Genomic DNA, 18,909 nt, shown 5'->3' with positions numbered 1-18,909 from the left:
GACTACCACATGGTCCGAGCGAAGCAACGTTTTTGTCCAATGCCAGGGACAGCCGAGACCAGGTTCCGCGACACGGACTGGGTCAATACACACACATATGGCCAGCATGTCCAGCTGGTGAGCCCGGATGCAGGCCCTGTGAACCTGCGTCAGGGTGTTATTGAAGGGGTAGCTGAAAACCCAGTCCAAGTGCTCCTGTGACAAGGCTTCCCGGGACCCTTCATGGAGCTGGCAGGATTAGGCTGAAGCAGAAAAACCAGAAGACCATCCTTCCTGCACACCCGAAGTCGCACCCCCTCTGCACAATGCCCTCGAGGTGGCTGTGGTGGGGAAGAGACGGTTGCCCACCTCCTTCTGGAATGTGTCTTTGCAAAGCAGGTGTGGAAAGAGATCCAGTGGTTTTCATCGAGGTTCATCCCAAGCAGCTCTGTAACACAGGAGTCTGTGCTCTACGGGCTGTTCCCAGGGACGCACACCGAGACAAACACCAACTGCTGCTGGAGGACTATCAATTCGGTGAAAGACTCCCTTTGGTCTGCCTGAAACTTGCTGGTCTTCCAGCGCAAAGAGTTGTCCACGACCGAATGTTGCAGACTGGCACATTCCAAGGTCCAGCACTACGTGCTGAGGGACGCAGTAAAGCTTGGGGCAGCCGCAGCAAAGGCTCAATGGGGAAAGACCACTGTGTAAGGTCCCCCCACCAAGCTGAACTGAGGGGCTGGATGCATGGGAAACCCCTCGAACTGTATCCAGAAAAACTTACTTTGCTGTAAAAATGTATATGGCATGAAAAATGAAATGGAAGGGTGGTGAGGCAACTCACTCCTGTATTGAAGGAAACTGATCTCCTTTACACTGTTTGTATTTTTTGACTTGGTGCTGTTTGGAACTGTTTTGTAATGTATTTTTTTTTTTACAGATTTTTATGAATAAAGTATATTTCGGAAATAAAAAAACAGTATAACCAGTGGCCAGTCACAGGCTCAGCAGGAGACTGAAGTCTGTCAATCACAGTAGTGGTGGGGAAGGGCAGTAAACTGATCAAAGTTACTTTAAACATCACAACAGAGTAGCAATTCACAGACAAAGTTGGGTCTGACATTATAACCAGAAAAAGCATCATCTTCATGTTGAGATAAGTCCAGAAATTTGAAGCTAAGTTCCAAAGAAGATCTAGATTTTTCCAGAACTTTACCACAGCTCTTCTTCTCCTTTGACCTCCTTGTCTCAAGAGACAATGGGTAAGCGCCTATAGGTGGTCAGTGGTTTGTGGAGCAGTGCCTGGAGTGGCTACAAAGGCCAATTCTAGAGTGACAGACAACAGCTCACAGATCAGAAAAACAGGATAAGAGTGTTTGACAACTAAGACCTCAAACTGGCACCAAGCTCATGGTCTACAGGGCCACAGTGTTACCTGCCCTCCTGTATGCGTCGGAAACATGGACACTGTATAGCAGATATTTCAAAGCCCTGGAAAGATATCACCAGCGGTGCCTCTGCAAAATCCTGCAAATTCAGTGGCAGGACTGGCAATTCAATATCAGTGTCCTTTCTCAGGCCAACATCTCCAATATCGAGACACTGGTCACGGCTAGTCAGTTATGTTGGGCGGGCCACATGGTCTGCATGCCCGACACAAGATTCCCAAAACAAGCTTTCTACTCCGAGCTCTGTCATGGCAAGAGGCTACCAGGTGGGCAGATGAAACGCTACAAGGATGTCCTTAAAGCCTCCCTGAAAAAATGTGACAACTCCACTGAATCGTTGGAATCTCTTGCCCGAAACAGCCCAAAATGGAGAAAAGCATCTGCAACAGTGCCAGCCAGTTCGAACAATGTCGACATGTCCAGACAGCGACCAAGTGCAAACAGCAGAAGGAGCGTTCGGAAATTCAAGCATCCCATTCACTCATAGAAACATAGAAAATAGGAGCAGGAGTAGGCCATTCGGCCCTTCGAGCCTGCTGCACCATTCATTATGATCATGGCTGATCATCCAACTCAGTAACCTGTACCCGCTTTGCCCCCATACCCTTTGATCCCTTTAGATCCAAGAGCTATATCTAACTCCTTGAAAACATACAATGTTTTGGCCTCAACTGCTTTCTGTGGGAGTGAATTCCACAGGCTCACCATTCTCTGGGTGAAGAAATTTCTCCTCGTCTGAGTCCTGAAAGGTTTACCCCGTATCCTTAGACTATGACCCCTGGTTCTGGACTCCCCCACCATCGGGAACATCCTTCCTGCATCTACTCTGTCAAGTCTTGTTAGAATTTAATAGGTTTCTATGAGATCCCCACTCACTCTTCTGAACTCCAGCGAATATAATCCTAACCGACTCAATCTTTCCTCATATGTCAGTCCCGCCATCCCAGGAATCAGACTGGTAAACCTTGCTGCACTCCCTCTATAGCAAGAACATCCTTCCTCAGATAAGGAGACCAAAACTGCACACGGTATTCCAGGTGTGGCCTCACCAAGGCCCAGTATAACTGCAGCAAGACATCCCTGCTCCTATACTCTAATCCTCTCGCTATGAAGGCCAACATACAAAGAACAAAGAAAATTACAGCACAGGAACAGGCCCTTCGGCCCTCCAAGCCTACGCCGATCCAGATCCTCTATCTAAACATGTCGCCTATTTTCTAAGGGTCTTTATCTCTTTACTTCCTGCCCATTCATGTATCTGTCTAGATACATCTTAAAAGACGCTATCGTGCCCGCGTCTACCACCTCCGCTGGCAATGCGTTCCAGGCACCCACCACCCTCTGCGTAAAGAACTTTCCACGCATATCCCCCCGAAACCTTTCCCCTCTCACTTTGAACTCGTGACCCCTAGTAATTGAATCCCCCACTCTGGGGAAAAAGCTTCTTGCTATCCACCCTGTCTATACCTCTCATGATTTTGTACACCTCAATCAGGTCCCCCCTCAACCTCCGTCTTTCTAATGAAAGACCAGTTGCCTTTTTCACCGCCTGTTGCACCTGCATGCTTACCTTCAGCGACTGGTGTATGGGAACACCCAGGTCTCGCTGCATGTTCCCCTCTCTGTTTATATCTGTTCAGATAATCTGCCTTCCTGTTTTTGCTACCAAAGTGGATAACCTCACATTTATCCACATTATACTGCATCTGCCATGCATTAGCCCACTCACTCAACTTGTCCAAATCACCCTGAAACCTCTCTGCATCCTCCTCACAACTCACCCTCCCACCCAGTTTTGTGTCATCTGCAACTGAGGAAATATTACATTTAGTACCCTCATCTAAATCATGAATATATATTGTGATTAGCTGGGGTCCTAGCACCTATCCCTGCGGTACCCCACTAGTCACTGCCTGCCATTCTGAAAAAGACCCATTGATCCCTACTCTATGTTTCCTGTCCACCAACTAATTTTCTATCCATCGCAATACACTACCCCCAATCCCATGCGTTTTAATTTTACACGCTAATCTCTTATGTGGGACTTTGTCGAAAGCTTTCTGAAAGTCCAAATAAACCACATCCACTGGCTCCCCCTCATCAACTCTATTCGTTACATCCTCGAAGAATTCAAGATTTGTCGAGCATGATTTCCCTTTCGCAAATCCATGCTGACTCTGTCCGATTCTACCACTGTTCTCCAAGTGCTCTGCTATAAAATCTTTGATAATGGACTCTAGAATTTTCCCCACTACTGACGTCAGGCTGACTGGTCTATAATTCCCTGCTTTCTCTCTACCTCCCTTTTTAAATAGTGGGGTTACATTAGCTACCCTCCAATCTGTAGGAACTGTTCCAGAGTCTATAGAATCTTGGAAGATGACCACCAATGCATCCACTATTTCTAGGGCCACTTCCTTAAGTACTCTGGGATGCATACCATCAGGCCCTGGGGATTTATCGGCCTTCAATCCCATCAATTTCCCCAACATCATTTCTTTACTAATACTGATTTCCATCAGTCCCTCTCTCTCACTAAGCCCTGTGTTCCCCAACATTTCTGGTATGATATTTGTATCCTTTGTGAAGACAGAACCAAAGTGTGCATTCCTTTGTTCCCCATAATAAATTCCCCTGTTTCTGACTGTAAGGGACTTACATTTGTCTTCACCAATCTTTTTCTCTTCACATACCTATCGAAACTTTTACTGTCAGTTTTTATGTTCCCCGCAAGCTTGCTCTTGTACTCTATTTTCCCCTTCTTAATTAATCCCTTGGTCCTCCTTTGCTGAATTCCTCACAAACGTCACCTGCACCACCTGTGGCAGAATGTGCGGATCCAGAATTGGACTATTCAGTCACCTAAGGACCCACAAGTGGAAGAATGTCATTCTTGTTACTGAGGGACTGCCTAAGAAAAAGAAGGAAGACTAGTAAACCCTTAATGAAGGTATTCAGACAACTGTGGAGTAATTCCCCCTCCCATTTGGCAGCATTTATGTAATGTCTTGCATTTATGTAGTTCCTGTAACCTCTGTTATGACCAGATGAGAAAGGGGTCTAGGGGTTCCCTCTCAGTGTTGGCCTGGTTTGACTGTGACAGGGTTTAATTTTTAAAACACTGTTTTTAGCTCCCCATCAGTGAATCCTTGTTCACTGCTCTCCAATTGTAAGGCAAAGAAATCAGCCAGACAGGTTTTCTTAGATTAAACAAGAAAGGTGTAAATTTATTAACCTTAAAACTCTAATTCGGTTAAAACTACTATGAATACGTGACGTGCCCACGCTAGCATGCATATGTGATAAACACACATGCAGATAGAGACAGAAAAGGAGTAAGAGTAAAGGGGAAGAGCTTGAAGCAATAGCTGGGGTTCATTTACTGTCCTTTGAGTACGATGTAGAGTTTTTGATTGCAGTGAAATCTTGCCGTTTTGTTGGGGTCCAGTGCATGCTTTCAAACTAGTTTCGATGTAGGAGTCTTCCCTCTTGAGGTTTAAGTGGCTTTAGTGGATCTGGAAATTTGAGAGAGAGGGGGCCAGGGAGAGAGACCTTCCTTCTCTGTTGTCTTCAAAGCAATCTTTATCTTCAAACTGTCCTGTGAGCACAATTCAAACCTCCAAGTTGGTCAGCAGGTTAGTCATGTGACTCAGTTTTTTCAACAAACTCTCCTGCATTTTTTGTGGATTTTCCATCTTCGCAGTCACCCTCAGTGGGTGGGGGGGTTGGTGGGGGTGGTGAGTGGTGGGTGGCGGTGGTGGGGCTGGAATGCTGGCTTGTTACACATTCAATGTCTGGTGATCAAAATCCATTTGGGTTAATTGGATCAGGGAGCAGTTCCATTGTCTTTTCCCAGGCAACTGTATCTTAGGATGCAAATTTTTCCAGCCACTGCTCATCTCTTTAAACAAGTCATCTCTTCAGTCCAGCAACAGTTTAAAATTAATGTTTCATATGATGAAATTAATATGCCTCATTCGTGGCAGGTGGGGTCTTCATGACAACTGAAAGAACAAGCTGCTTCACAGAGGCATAAGGAAAAGATAGATGCAGAGTCAAGAAGGTGATATTAAGTGGGGTCACCAACAACTTAAGAAGGTCAGGGTTGAGAAAAGGTGGTTTGACTCAAAAAGCTCACCTCATTCAGATATTCACTCTCTCAGACTAATTATACTTTAAATAACTCCAGTGTTTTTGCCTCTGTTACCACAATTGGTAGATTATTCCAAACACTTATGACTTTGATTAAAAAAAACTTTTCCTAATACCTGCTCTAATTTTAACTTATTCCCGCTGTACTTGATTGATGTACTTGAAGTAATAATCGAGTTTTACATTAGAACAAAGAACAAAGAAAATTACAGCACAGGAACAGGCCCTTCGGCCCTCCAAGCCTACGCCGATCCAGATCCTCTATCTAAACATGTCGCCTATTTTCTAAGGGTCTTTATCTCTTTACTTCCTGCCCATTCATGTATCTGTCTAGATACATCTTAAAAGACGCTATCGTGCCCGCATCGACCACCTCCGCTGGCAATGCTTTCCATGCACCCACCACCCTTTGCGTAAAGAACTTTCCACGCATATCCCCCCTAAACCTTTCCCCTTTCACTTTGAACTCGTGTCCCCTTGTAATTGAATCCCCCACTCTGGGAAAAAGCTTCTTGCTATCCACCCTGTCTATACCTCTCATGATTTTGTACACCTCAATCAGGTCCCCCCTCAACCTCCGTCTTTCTAATGAAATTAATCCTATTCTACTCAACCTCTCTTCATAGCTAGCGCCCTCCATACCAGGCAACATCCTGGTGAACCTCCTCTGCACCCTCTCCAAAGTATCCACATCCTTTTGGTAATGTGGCGACCAGAACTGCACGCAGTATTCCAAATGTGGCCGAACCAAAGTCCTATACAACTGTAACATGACCTGCCAACTCTTGTACTCAATATCCCGTCTGATGAAGGAAAGCATGCCGTATGCCTTCTTGACCACTCTATTGACCTGCGTTGCCACCTTCAGGGAACAATGGACCTGAACACCCAAATCTCTCTGTACATCAATTTTCCCCAGGACTTTTCCATTTACTGTATAATTCACTCTTGAATTGGATCTTCCAAAATGCATCACCTCGCATTTGCCCTGATTGAACTCCATCTGCCATTTCTCTGCCCAACTCTCCAGTCTATCTATATTCTGCTGTATTCTCTGACAGTCCCCTTCACTATCTGCTACTCCACCAATCTTAGTGTCGTCTGCAAACTTGCTAATCAGACCACCTATACTTTCCTCCAAATCATTAATGTATATCACAAACAACAGTGGTCCCAGCACGGATCCCTGTGGAACACCACTGGTCACACGTCTCCATTTTGAGAAACTCCCTTCCACTGCTACTCTCTGTCTCCTGTTGCCCAGCCAGTTCTTTATCCATCTAGCTAGTACACCTTGGACCCCATGCGCCTTCACTTTCTCCATCAGTCTACCATGGGGAACCTTATCAAATGCCTTACTGAAGTCCATGTATATGACATCTACAGCCCTTCCCTCATCAATCAACTTTGTCACTTCCTCAAAGAATTCTATTAAGTTGGTAAGACATGACCTTCCCTGCACAAAACCATGTTGCCTATCACTGATAAGCCCATTCTCTTCCAGATGGGAATAGATCCTATCCCTCAGTATTTTCTCCAGCTGCTTCCCTACCACTGACGTCAGGCTCACCGGTCTATAATCCGTACAGTTTAATAGTTTATGCACTTGGACCTTTCTTCTTGACCTGCCTTGCATTCTGGGACCTAAAGGCTTGAGGTTCTCTTGTCTCTGTTCATCACTCATCCTGCTCACATTAAGGAACAGACTTGTTGCTGTTTTCTCTACCCCTTGTACTTCCATGCAGAAGCGGACTGTGAATTACCCACTGATGGCCTTGTAATGTAATTGATTGCTGTGCTGCTAAGCCAGTCTCACCAGGAAGGTTGGATTCTTGGTTATATTCTGTTCATTGAGCTCAGCGGGGAATGGCAGTGGGAGACACTACAGAAGAGAATGTTTGGCCAGGGTGCTTTCCCATGATCATCGTCCAATGACTGTTGCTGGAAAACACGTACACGTGGATATCGAGCACAACTATGAAGCTCTCCTGAGGTTAACACTTGTTGTTTAGGCCCATGTGCCACAGTGACCACTCCAGCAAAGTAGCAGAGAGCTGCTGGCATCTATGGAATGGAGCATGATGCTGAGTTTCCCAGGTTGACCCCAAAAGACCAAGCATACGCTGGGAATGCACGTCGGAAATTCAGGCAAAGGAACTCAGCAGTCCCACAGGATTTTCCGTTCATTAAAGTTGGTGGATGGAAGTTGCTGTGAGATGCTCTGCCCCTCCCCACCTCAAATTCCCGATACATGTTCCAGCCCATGAAGCAGAGTTTGAGTTTGTGAAATCTACTGCCTTGAATCGAGGGAAACATGGGAAAAATGCCAAAAGAAAACCCTGAGTAGATAAGAATTTTGTTGTATGCCTTTTTAAAAAATAACTTCAGAGGCTTAAATAATTTTTAATACTCTTCCTATTGTTTTTCATTGACTTCAGTTGTCTTTTTGAGTAAACATTGAGTATTTTTGATAGACTGTTTGCATGAAGTTGCTGGATGTTATGTTATGAAGGAGTGGGACTAGAACTGGAAGGTGTTGAGTTTTAACTTGGCACTTTGGCAGTTGAGAGTATTCAGCTATGTGTGTCTCTCCCTTACACCACCAGGTTCAGTAACTCCTTCCTTATTTTCCTGATGATATCATTGAGAACTCAAGGTGTCAGTAGCCTCTGAGCCAGAATGTCGTGGGTTCAGCCTCCGCTCCAAAGACCCCAGCACAAAACCTGGGCGGATGCTGCAGTGCAGTACTGAGGGAGTGCTGCACTGTCTGAGGTTCCATCCTTCGTATGGATGTCTCTCAGGTGGATGTTAAAGCACTATTTGTCACAAGAGCAGGGGCAATCTCGCCAAACTCCTATAGTGACCAATGGCCAATATTTATCCCTCAACCTACATCACAAACACAGAGTTTCTGGTCATTATCACATTGTGGGAACTTGCTGCGCGCAAATTGGCTGCTGTGTTTCCTACATTACACCAGTAACCACACTTCAAAAGTACTTTGTTGGTTTTTAAATGCCCTGGATCATCCTGAGGTTTTGAACTATATAAATGCAAGTATTTATTTTTTATTCAGTGTTTAAAAACTATTCAAATGCATAGATGGACAAAAACAGAAAAGAATTGTTCTAGATCTTCCTCAACATTTATAAATGCCTATTTTTAAAATAGGTCGTAAGTACCAATCATGACGTTCACCATTTAAGGTCAATTTTCCACATTAAAAGCAAAACTTTAGATTTTATGTTTTGCTGTAGCAGCTGTTTCGTGTAATTCAAAAGATACTGACCCTATATTGTTTTGTTCTCTGTCTTAAACTGAGTAATTATATATGACTTGTTTCTTTCGTTACAGATTATTTCCCAGAGAAAGCTTTCCAAATCACTCCTGAAACATGGAAATACAGCAGGAAAGTCATCGATAACAGTAGGTTATTCCAGTCTTTAACATTAACATTACCAGGACCCAGAGTGATACGGTCCTCACTGGTCAGTGAGTCAGTGATGGCCTTTTAAAAATGACAAGTGTTCGAAAATAACAATCCTGCCTGTGGTGGCCTCAGAATTTCCTCCTCTTGCTTGCCTTCTTTGGCGTGAAGTACAAATAAAATCTTTCCCTTGTGCTCAGTATTTTATAAGAGCATTCTGCTCCCAGTCTTCAGAAACACATAATCAGTTAAACTCAAATTATATTAAATGGCTCTCATTTAGGGTGGTATTAGTATAATTTCAAAGGAATAAATTTGGCATTTTAGAAAATGAGCAGTTTGAATAAATTAGTCTTGCTGTCGACTCAAATGTGGTGTAAAAACTGCGAGTATAATAATATGTGGATGATTTCAACACAACGGCATCAGAAATCACAGGTCATTTTAAACCCAACATCTAACCATAAGTAGCATGAAACAGTCAGAAGTTTTATATTTAGAAAAATGATTACTGAAAACTCTTGAGTGGAAATGTAAGATATATAAAGACCAGGGTGGGTTCAGCTACTGTGAAATGCAAACAGATTACGTACGAACATATATATGTACAAACGAACATGCATACAAACATACGCACACACAGACATTCTTATTTATTAAGAATCTACCTGTAAAATCTCTGCTATGCAAATCTGGGATGCACTGCCTGAAAGGGCAGTGGAAGCAGATTCAACAGTAACTTTCAAATCAAAGGAGAATAGAATAAATACTAGAAAGGGAAAAGATTGCAGGGCTGTGGGTAAAGAGCGGGGGAGTGGGACTAATTAAGATAGCTCTTTGAAGGAGCCAGCAAAGGCACAATGGACCAAGAGGCTTCCTTATATGCAGTATCATTCTACGATACAAACATCCCAATTTTATGTGACGCAAAAGGGTTTGGCTTTTCACAATATTCCTTCTTAAGAGATATGGGTCAATGTTCTGAATCCAGTATCAAAAATTGAAATCAATAGATGGAAAACAAGAGACAGCATAGAATCATTTACAACACAGAAGGAGACCATTCAGCCCATCGAGTCCATGCCCGCTCTCCAAGGAACTATGCAGACAGTCCCAATCCCCTACCTGATCCCCATTGCCCTGCAAGTTTATTTCCTTCAAGTGCCCATCCAATTTCCTTTTGAAGTCATTGATTGTCTCTGCTTCCACAACCCTTGTGGGCATCGAGTTCCGGGTCAATACCGCCCATTGCGTAAAAAAGTTCTTCCTCATATTCCCCCTGCATCTCTTGCCCAAAACCTTCAACCTGTGATTTTCTGATTTGTGCTGTAATGACAGGTGAGGTAACTCCCCACTGGCCTGGACTTGATACAAACTGTTTTGGTCATTTATTGGGTGGAGTGAAGCTCCAGATGTGCCTCTTGTTAAAATATTAATTTAAGTGCCTGTTCTCGCATGACCTGACATGGTGCGTCACAAATGGTTGTGGTTTTTGGAAGCCAATTATCTCAGCCCTAGGACATTGCTGCAATAGTTCCTCAGGGGAGTGCCTTAGTCCCAACTATCTTCAGCTGCTTCATCAATGACTTTCCTTCCAACATAAGGTGAGGAGTAGGGGTGTTCGCTGATGATTGCACAGTGTTCAGAACCATTTGCACCTCCTCAGATATTGAAGCAGTCTGTGCACACATGCAGCAAGACTTGGACAACGTTTAGGTTGATAAGTGGCAAATAACATTCGCGCCACACAAATGCCAGGCAATGACCATCTCCAACAAGTGAATCATAGGAACATAGGACTTAGGAGCAGGAGTAGGCCATTCGGCCTGACGAGTCTGCTCCATCATTTGGTAAGATCATGGCTGACCTGGTTGTGGTCTCAACTCCACTTTCCTATCTGTCCCCCATAACTTGACACCCTTGTCTAACAAAAATCTAACTCAGCCTTGAACAAATTCAATGACCCAGCCTCCACTTCTGGGGAAGAGAATTCCAGACTAACGACCCATTGATAAAAACAATTTTCCTCATTTCTGTCTTAAAAGAGAGACCTCTTATTCTTAAACTGTGTCCCGTAGTTCTAGTCTCCCCCCACAAGAGGAAATATCCTCCTGGTATCGACTCTATCAAGTCCTCTCAGGAAGTCAAATGTTTCAGTAAGATCTTAATTTTCTAAACACCAACAGGTATAAGCCTATCCTGCTCAACCTTTCTTCATAAGATAAGCCCTTCATCCCCGGAATTAGTCGAGCGAAACTTCTCTGAACTGCTTCTATCCACCTCCCCTTGACATTCAATGGGATTACCCTCGCTCAATCTCATCATCATCAACATCCTGGGGGCTGCCATTGACCAGAAACTTAACTGGAGCGGCCACACAAATACTGACTCCCCAGAATCTGTCCACCATCTACAAGGGACAAGTCAGGATTGTGATGAAATATTCTCCACTTGCCTAGATGAGTGCAGCTCCAACAACACTCAAGAAGCTTAACACCATCCAGGACAAAGCAGCCCACTTGATCGGCACCCCATCTACCACCTTAAACATTCACTTCATCCACCATCGGTGTACAGTGGCTGCAGTGTGTAACTCAATGCACTGCAGCAACTCACCAAGGCTTCTTAGACAGCATCTTCCAAATTCATGACTTCAACCACCTGGACGAATAAGGGCAGCAGATGCATGGGAACACCACCACCTTCAGGTTCCACTCCAAGTCTCACAGCATCCTGACTTGGAACTATATTGCTGTTCTTTCACTGTCGCTGGGTCAAAATCCTGGAACTCCCTCCCGAACAGCACTGTGGGTGTACCTACACCAGATGGACTGCAGAGGTTCAAGAAGACAGCTTACCACCACCTTCTCAAGGGCAATTAGGGATGATCAATAAATGCTGGACTTGCCAGCAACACTCAAATCCCATGAGCAAAAGAAAAAATGCCGAGGTCCATGTCCTCTCTGTCGGTGGTGGGGAGGGGAAATTAGAGAAAAAGAAACATTGGCAAGAGAAAAGAATCAGAATGAGAAAATGCTTTTCAGTCTGTCGAGTTTGCTTCCTCAACCACTCGTAGCCTTGACAGCAACTTTACCGAACGCTTAACATTGACTCTAGTCCACATGAAGTCTCATGACATCAGTCAAACATGGGCAAGGAAACCTCCTGCTGATTATCACCTACTGCCCCCGCCCCCACTCGGCTGATGAATCCGTGTTTTTCCATGTTGAACACCAATTGGAAGAAGCACTAAGGGTGGCAAGGGCACAGAATGTACTCTGGGCAGGGGGCTTCAATGTCCATCACCAAGAGTGACTTGGTAGCCCCACTACTGATGGAACTGGCTGAGTCCTAAAGGACATAGCTGCTAGACTGGGTCTGCGGCAGCTGGTGAGGTGGAACTAACAAGAGGGAAAAACCTACTTGACCTTGCCCTCACCAATCTACCTGTCACAGATGCTTCTGTCCCTGACAGTATTGGTAGAAGTGACCACCGCACAGTCCTTGTGGAGACAAAGTCCTATCTTCACATTGAGGATACCCACCATCCTGTTTTGTGGCACTACGACCGTGCTAAATGAGATAGATTTTTGAACAGATCTAGCAATGCAAAACTGGACATCCATGAGTCGCTGTGGGCCATCAGCAGCAGCAGAGTTTCAATCAACCACAATCTGCAAAGTCATGGTCTGGTATATCCCCCACTCTACCATTACCATCAAGCTGGGGACCAACCCTGGTTCAATGAAGAGTGCAGGAGGGCATGCCAGGAGCACACCTAAAAATAAGGTGTCATCTGGTGAAACTGCAACACAGGACTACTTGTGTGCTAAACAGCAGAAGCAGCATGCGATAGACAGGGCCAAGCGATCCCACAACCAACCGATCAGATCTAAGCTTTGCAGTCCTGCCACGTCTGGTCATGAATGGTGGTGAATAATTAAATAACACAACTAACAGGAGGAGGCTCCACAAATATCCCCATCCTCAACGATGGGGGAGCCCAGCACATCAGTGCAAAAGATAAGGCTGAAGCATTTTCATCCATCTTTAGCCAGAAGATGATCTATCTCTGCCTCCTCCTGAGGTTCCCAGCATCACAGATGCCAGTCTTCTGCCAATCCGGTTCATTCCACATGATATCAAGAAATGGCTGAAGGCACTGGATACTGCAAAGGCGATGGACCCTGACAATATTCTGGCAATAGCACTGAAGACCTGTGCTCCAGAACTTGTCGCACCCCTAGCCAAACTGTTCCAGTACAGCTACAACACTGGCATCTACCCTGCAATGTGGAAAATTGCCCAAGTATGTCCTGTACACAAAAAGCAGGACAAATCCAACCCTGCCCTATCAGTCTACTTTCAATCATCAGTAAAGTGATGGAAGGGGTCATCAACAGTGCTATCAAGTGGCACTTTCTCAGCAATAACCTGCTCACTAATGCTCAGTTTGGGTTCCGCCAGGGCCACTCAGCTCCTGACCTCATTAAAGCCTTGGTTCAAACATGGACAAAAGAGCTGAACTGGTGAGGTGAGAGTGATTGCCCTGGACATCAAGGCAGCATTTGACCGAGTATGGCATCAAGGAGCCCTAGCAAAACTGAGGTCAATGGGAATCAGGGGGAAAATTCTCTACTGGTTGGAATCATACCTAGCACAAAGGAAGATGGTTGTGGTTGTTGGAGGTCAATCATCTCAGCTCCAGGACATCACTGCAGGAGTTTCTCAGGGTAGTGTCCTAGGCCCAACAATCTTCAGCTGCTTCATCAATGACCTTTTCTCCATCATAAGGTCAGAATTAGGGATGTTCGTTGAAGATTGCACAATGTTCATCACCATTCAAGACTCCTCAGATACTGAAGCAGCCCGTGTCCAGATGCAGCAAGACCTGGACAACATCCCAGCTTGGGCTGATAAGTGGCAAGTAACATTCGTACCACACAAGTGCCAGGCAATGACAATCTCAAACAAGAGACAATCTAACCATCTCCCCTTGATGTTCAATGGCATTACCATCGCTGAATCCCCCACTATCAACATCCTGGGGGGTTATCATTGACCAGAAACGGAACTGGACCAGCCATGTAAATACTGTGGCTACAAGAGCAGGTCAGAGGCTGGGAATTCTGCAGCGAGTAACTCACCTCCTTACTCCCAAATGCCTGTCCACCATCTACAAGGCACAAGTCAGGAGTGTGATTGAATACTCTCCACTTACCTAGATGGGTACAGCTCCAACAACACTCAAGAAGCTCGACACCATCAGGATAAAGCAGCCTGCTTGATCGTCACCCCATCCACCACCTTCAACATTCACTGCCTCCACTACTGGCGCACATTGGCAGCAGTGTGTACCATCTACAAGATGCACTGCAGCAACTCACCAAGGCTCCTTTGACAGCACCTTCCAAACCCCTGACATCTACCACCTAGAAGGACAAGGGCAGCAGATGCATGGGAACACTACCACTTGCAAGGTCCCCTGCAGGCCACAAACCATCCTGACTTGGAACTATATCGCTGTTCCTTCACTGTCACTGGGTCAAAATCCTGGAACTCCCTTCCTAACTGGACCAGCCACATAAATACTGTACGTAAACCCCAAGGACTGCAGCAGTTCATGAAGGCAGCTCACTGCCACCTTCTCAAGGGAAATTAGGGATGGCAATAAATGCTGGTCTAGCCAGCAATGCCCACATCCCATGAATGAATTAAAAAAAAACAGCCAATTTGTGTACAGCAAGCTCCCACAAACAGCAGTGTGATGATGACCAGATAATCTCTTTTTGTGATGTTGATTGAGGGATAAACATTGGCGAGGACACTGAGGATAACTCTCCTGCTCTTCTTCGTAATATACCATGGGAGGGCAGATGGGATCTCAGTTTAACATCTTATTTGAATTACAGCACAGCACTCCCTCAATACTGTACTGGAGAGTGTCTGCCTTGATTTGTGTACTGAAGTCCTAGAGTGAGACTTGAACCCACAACCTTCTGACTTAGAGGCGAGCATGCTCCTAAATGATTTTATTACGATATTGCCGCTCTTGCTTTTCTCAGTGGCAGAGATGCTTTGAAGTAACCTTGGTGAGTTAGTACGGTGCATCCTGTTAGATTCTGTAGCCACAGTGCTCTGATGGTGAAGAAAGTTTGTCGTTGAGTCTGGCGACAGAGCTGCCAGCCCTGGATGGTGTCAAGCTCCTTGAGTGGTGGTATGGCTGCACCCATCCATGTACCATGGAATTCCAGAGGGCCTGCTTTGCTGGGAAAATGTGGCAGAACGGGATTCTCCTCCTCGTTTGTCCCTGCTGCACAAGCATCCAAATGCAAGGCCACAAACCCCATCGCAAATTGCAAGGGCACATTTGTTTGCAAGGTTGATGTATGTGCTGCATCTACAGGGTCCCTTCAGTGGTGCCTGCCCTAATCTACTTTTTAAAGGTCAAAACTTTGCCAGCATTAAAAATCCTTTTCTCAAACGGAAGCCACTTCCTCTGTCTTCAGAGCGTCTCTTGCCAGTTCTCAGCTGGTGAGAGATCCGTTGAGACTGTGAAGAAAAAGAACGAACCAGCTTTGATACTGTGCCATTCACAGCCCCAGAATGTCACAAAGCGATTTACAGCCAAAGAAGTACTTTTGAAGTGTAGTCACTAATGTAATGCAGGGAAACACGGCAGCCAGTTTTACTCTCAGCAGGGTCCCCCAAACAGCAATTAGGTAAATGATCAGTTAATCTGTTTCAGTGATGTTGGTTGAGGGATAAATATTGGCCAGGATACTGGGGAGAACTCCCCTGCTCTTTATATTGTACCATGGGATCTTCTATGTCCACATGACCGCATTTTAAAACAAAAGGATATTGGCTTCCACATGGCCGCTGCTTCCTCAGTAGATGATGTGCTCCAGTCTCTGAAGTGGGTCTTGTATACATGACTCAGACTCAGACGCACAAGTGTTATCACTGTAAGGCTTGGAATTCCCCCAATACCCTTTGGTCTGGAGTGGGCACTTGGACAGAAGACTTGCCCACACTCTCTTTTTCTCCCCCACCTCCGCACAAAGAGTAGGACAGCACTTCGGAAATGGAATGGAACGCAAGAAGACGTGCATTCGGCTCCATTTTGCTGTCCTTGATCCAGAGGCCCCCTATGTTCCTGATTTGGCCCGGACTGAAATGTTTGCAAGGATCAGCAACCATTTCCTTGTGGACAGGAGGCGTCAGCTGGACAAGACACCTAGGCGTTATTAGCAAGTTCCCTGAAGGGGATTGCAGATGGCACATGTGGGAATCAGCTCTGCACATGGTAACCCCTGTTCATTTGCATGAACACAGAGGAGTTGCACTCAGTTGATATTCAGGTGGTATGTGATTATGGAACTAGCACCTCAATGGCTGCCACCCATCACAATACATTTGCTATGTTCAGTCCATGTTCTCTGAATTTTGAAAGAGAATTTTTGTTGGGGGCATGACTCCTGAGAGACCAGGGCTAACATCGACCTCCATGGCTGGTGATCTCACTGAGAAGCCTCCAACCAACACAGCAGTGCATCAGGCTGGACCTGTTTGCCGTTCCTTGGGCATGATCGCCATATGCATGAAAAGGGTGAAGTCTATCTTAGAGACAATCAAACACTGCATGCATCAGTTGTGGACAGCACTTGAATGCCCAGAATTTCCAGCACTTCCCAACCTGCCTGATGGGTCTCACAAGAAATGTATGTAAACAGGAAGAGCACACGTCATCTTTACTGTCCTCACTTGCAAGCCAAGTGTGAGGATCTGGGTGACTGTATAAACTCATTTGATGGCCTCCCTCTCTTTACTGGGGAATGGCCTTCAACCAAAAATAGGGCCAGCTGCCTTTGGCATGCCTCCTATACCTGGATCATCAAATTCTTAGCATCAGAATGAGCATTGGTGCCCACACATCTCTACTTTGCCATTTGTAAGCAGTTCGTGGGGAGATAGTAGCGTAGTGGTAATGTCACTGGACTGGTAATCCAGAGGCCCAGGCAATTGCCCTGGGGCCAATGGTTCAGATCTCACCATGGCAGCAGGTGGACCTTAAGTTTAATTAATGAATGCAACTAACTAATAAAATCTGGAATTGAAAGCTAGTCTCAGTAATGGTGCCATAAAACTATCATTGATTATCATAAAAACCCATCTGGTTCACTAACGATCTTTAGTGAAGGAAATCTGCTGTCCTTACCTGGTCTGGCCTACGTGTGACTTCAGACCTACAGCAATGTGGTTGATTCTTAACTGCCCTCTGAAATGGCCGAGCAAGACACTCAGTTGTCAAGGGTTATTCGGGCTGGGCAACAAATGCTGGCTTTGCCAGCGACGCTCACAATCCATGAAAGAATTTTTTTAAAGTCCATTTTGCGCTAACACAACCTTTCTCTCGAATAGTGAGCTGTAGCCCTTTAAGATTTATGCTCTGCAGCCAAGAGTGCTGCAGTCAAGCCTCTTATGTGCTTGCAGGCTTTACAAAATTCAGCCGCTGGTAGGACATACAAAATGCAACAGAGCTGCTGCTTCTGCTAGAGGGCCAGATCTACTGCAGTAATTCTGAAAATCAGGCATGTGTTGTTGGAGTTTAAATCTAATACTATACGCAGGATAAAATGTTTATTAGCCATGGAAGTGGTTACAAATGCAAACTACAGTCTTCTAAGTAAGACTGTGTTCAATGATTAATACTCCCCTCCCTGGTTTTCCATCTGCCACTTGTATCCAGTACAATTGTCTCCTGACAAGCTTGTGATATTTTCAGCTATTTCTCCAGTTTTTAAATGGACAAATTCAGGGTGAGTTTTTTTTTGTACTTATGGAAGTGAAGGATGTTGATGCGGAGTGACGGACTGTTTGTACCCAGTGTTTCACCCAGCAATCCCAGGTCAAACGCAGAAGCTTCCTCAACTTAGTCCCAACACGCTGGCTTAATATCACTTCAGCAAAGCAACACCTAATGCAGCAATGTAGTATTTCCCCTGGTCCAAGCCACCGTCCTCATGACCTCTCTGAGCCAGATTGCTGTTTTGTGTCAAACTCCGGATGTTTTTCTCTGCTGTAGTAGCACAGTAGTTGCTGGAGTGGCAACATTCAGCACTTCTTGTAAATGTGTTCACTAATTAAATCTGGCAGGACAGACAAAACTCATTAAAAAAGAAACGCCACCCATGTTTATTAATGTGGATCTCAAAATTCTCTACAGTCTAGATATTCAGCAACTCGGCTGCATCTGATTGTCCTATTTGCTCTGTTCCTTTGGGCACCATCAACATGTTTAAAATCTCAGGGGATTTTGCAACTTGTAATAAGAAAACACAGTATGAGCACAACTTGTGAATTAGCTTCAGTTTGTGTTTATTCAACTGCATGCTACATTTAAAGATTTTTTTTAATGTTATCTATTGTTGGGTTGTGGACATCACTGGCATTTATTGCCCATCCCTAATTGCCCCTGAGGAGATGGTGATGAACTTCCTTCTTGAAATGCTACAGTCCTAAAGGTGAAGGAGTTCCAGGATTTTGACCCAGGTGTAATCTAAAGTATGCTTACAAAGGCCAGAAAAATGTAACTACATTGTACGAATCAGATGTGCCTTATTCAGAATTTCTTTTCTCAGGACGTGGATTGCACAGAATTATATTTTTTCTAGAATCACCATCAATGTTTGAAACCCAGTAGCATTGCACATGTGTGGAAATGGAGCAGCCTCAGCAGAGTTTTCTCACTTACAAGCAACGCCACAGAATAGGTAACTCTGGCTGACATATTTATGGACTAGGGCAGTTTCCCTCCAACTATACACATCATTAGGGCTTATAAACCAAGCTTTCAAACATTTTTCTCCCCTGCACTATATTAGCATAAGCCCATGCTTG

The 18,909-nt window shown here is 45.0% G+C and overlaps 1 protein-coding gene across 6 annotated transcripts in view; it reads left to right on the top strand.

Moving 5' to 3' along the window:
• cpne4b (copine IVb) overlaps positions 1–18,909 on the top strand; it is a 379,388-nt gene that overhangs the window by 231,184 nt on the left and 129,295 nt on the right. For all 6 annotated transcript variants that reach the window (XM_068054266.1, XM_068054259.1, XM_068054275.1 and 3 more), the window contains one exon: positions 8,934–9,005. In XM_068054266.1, coding sequence (XP_067910367.1) covers positions 8,934–9,005 — 72 coding nt within the window. The remainder of the gene's footprint in view (positions 1–8,933; positions 9,006–18,909) is intronic.

This window comes from Heterodontus francisci, chromosome 2 (assembly GCF_036365525.1).
Source record: "Heterodontus francisci isolate sHetFra1 chromosome 2, sHetFra1.hap1, whole genome shotgun sequence".
In the NCBI taxonomy this organism is placed as follows: domain Eukaryota; kingdom Metazoa; phylum Chordata; class Chondrichthyes; order Heterodontiformes; family Heterodontidae; genus Heterodontus; species Heterodontus francisci.
This window is presented reverse-complemented; position numbering and strand designations above follow the sequence as displayed.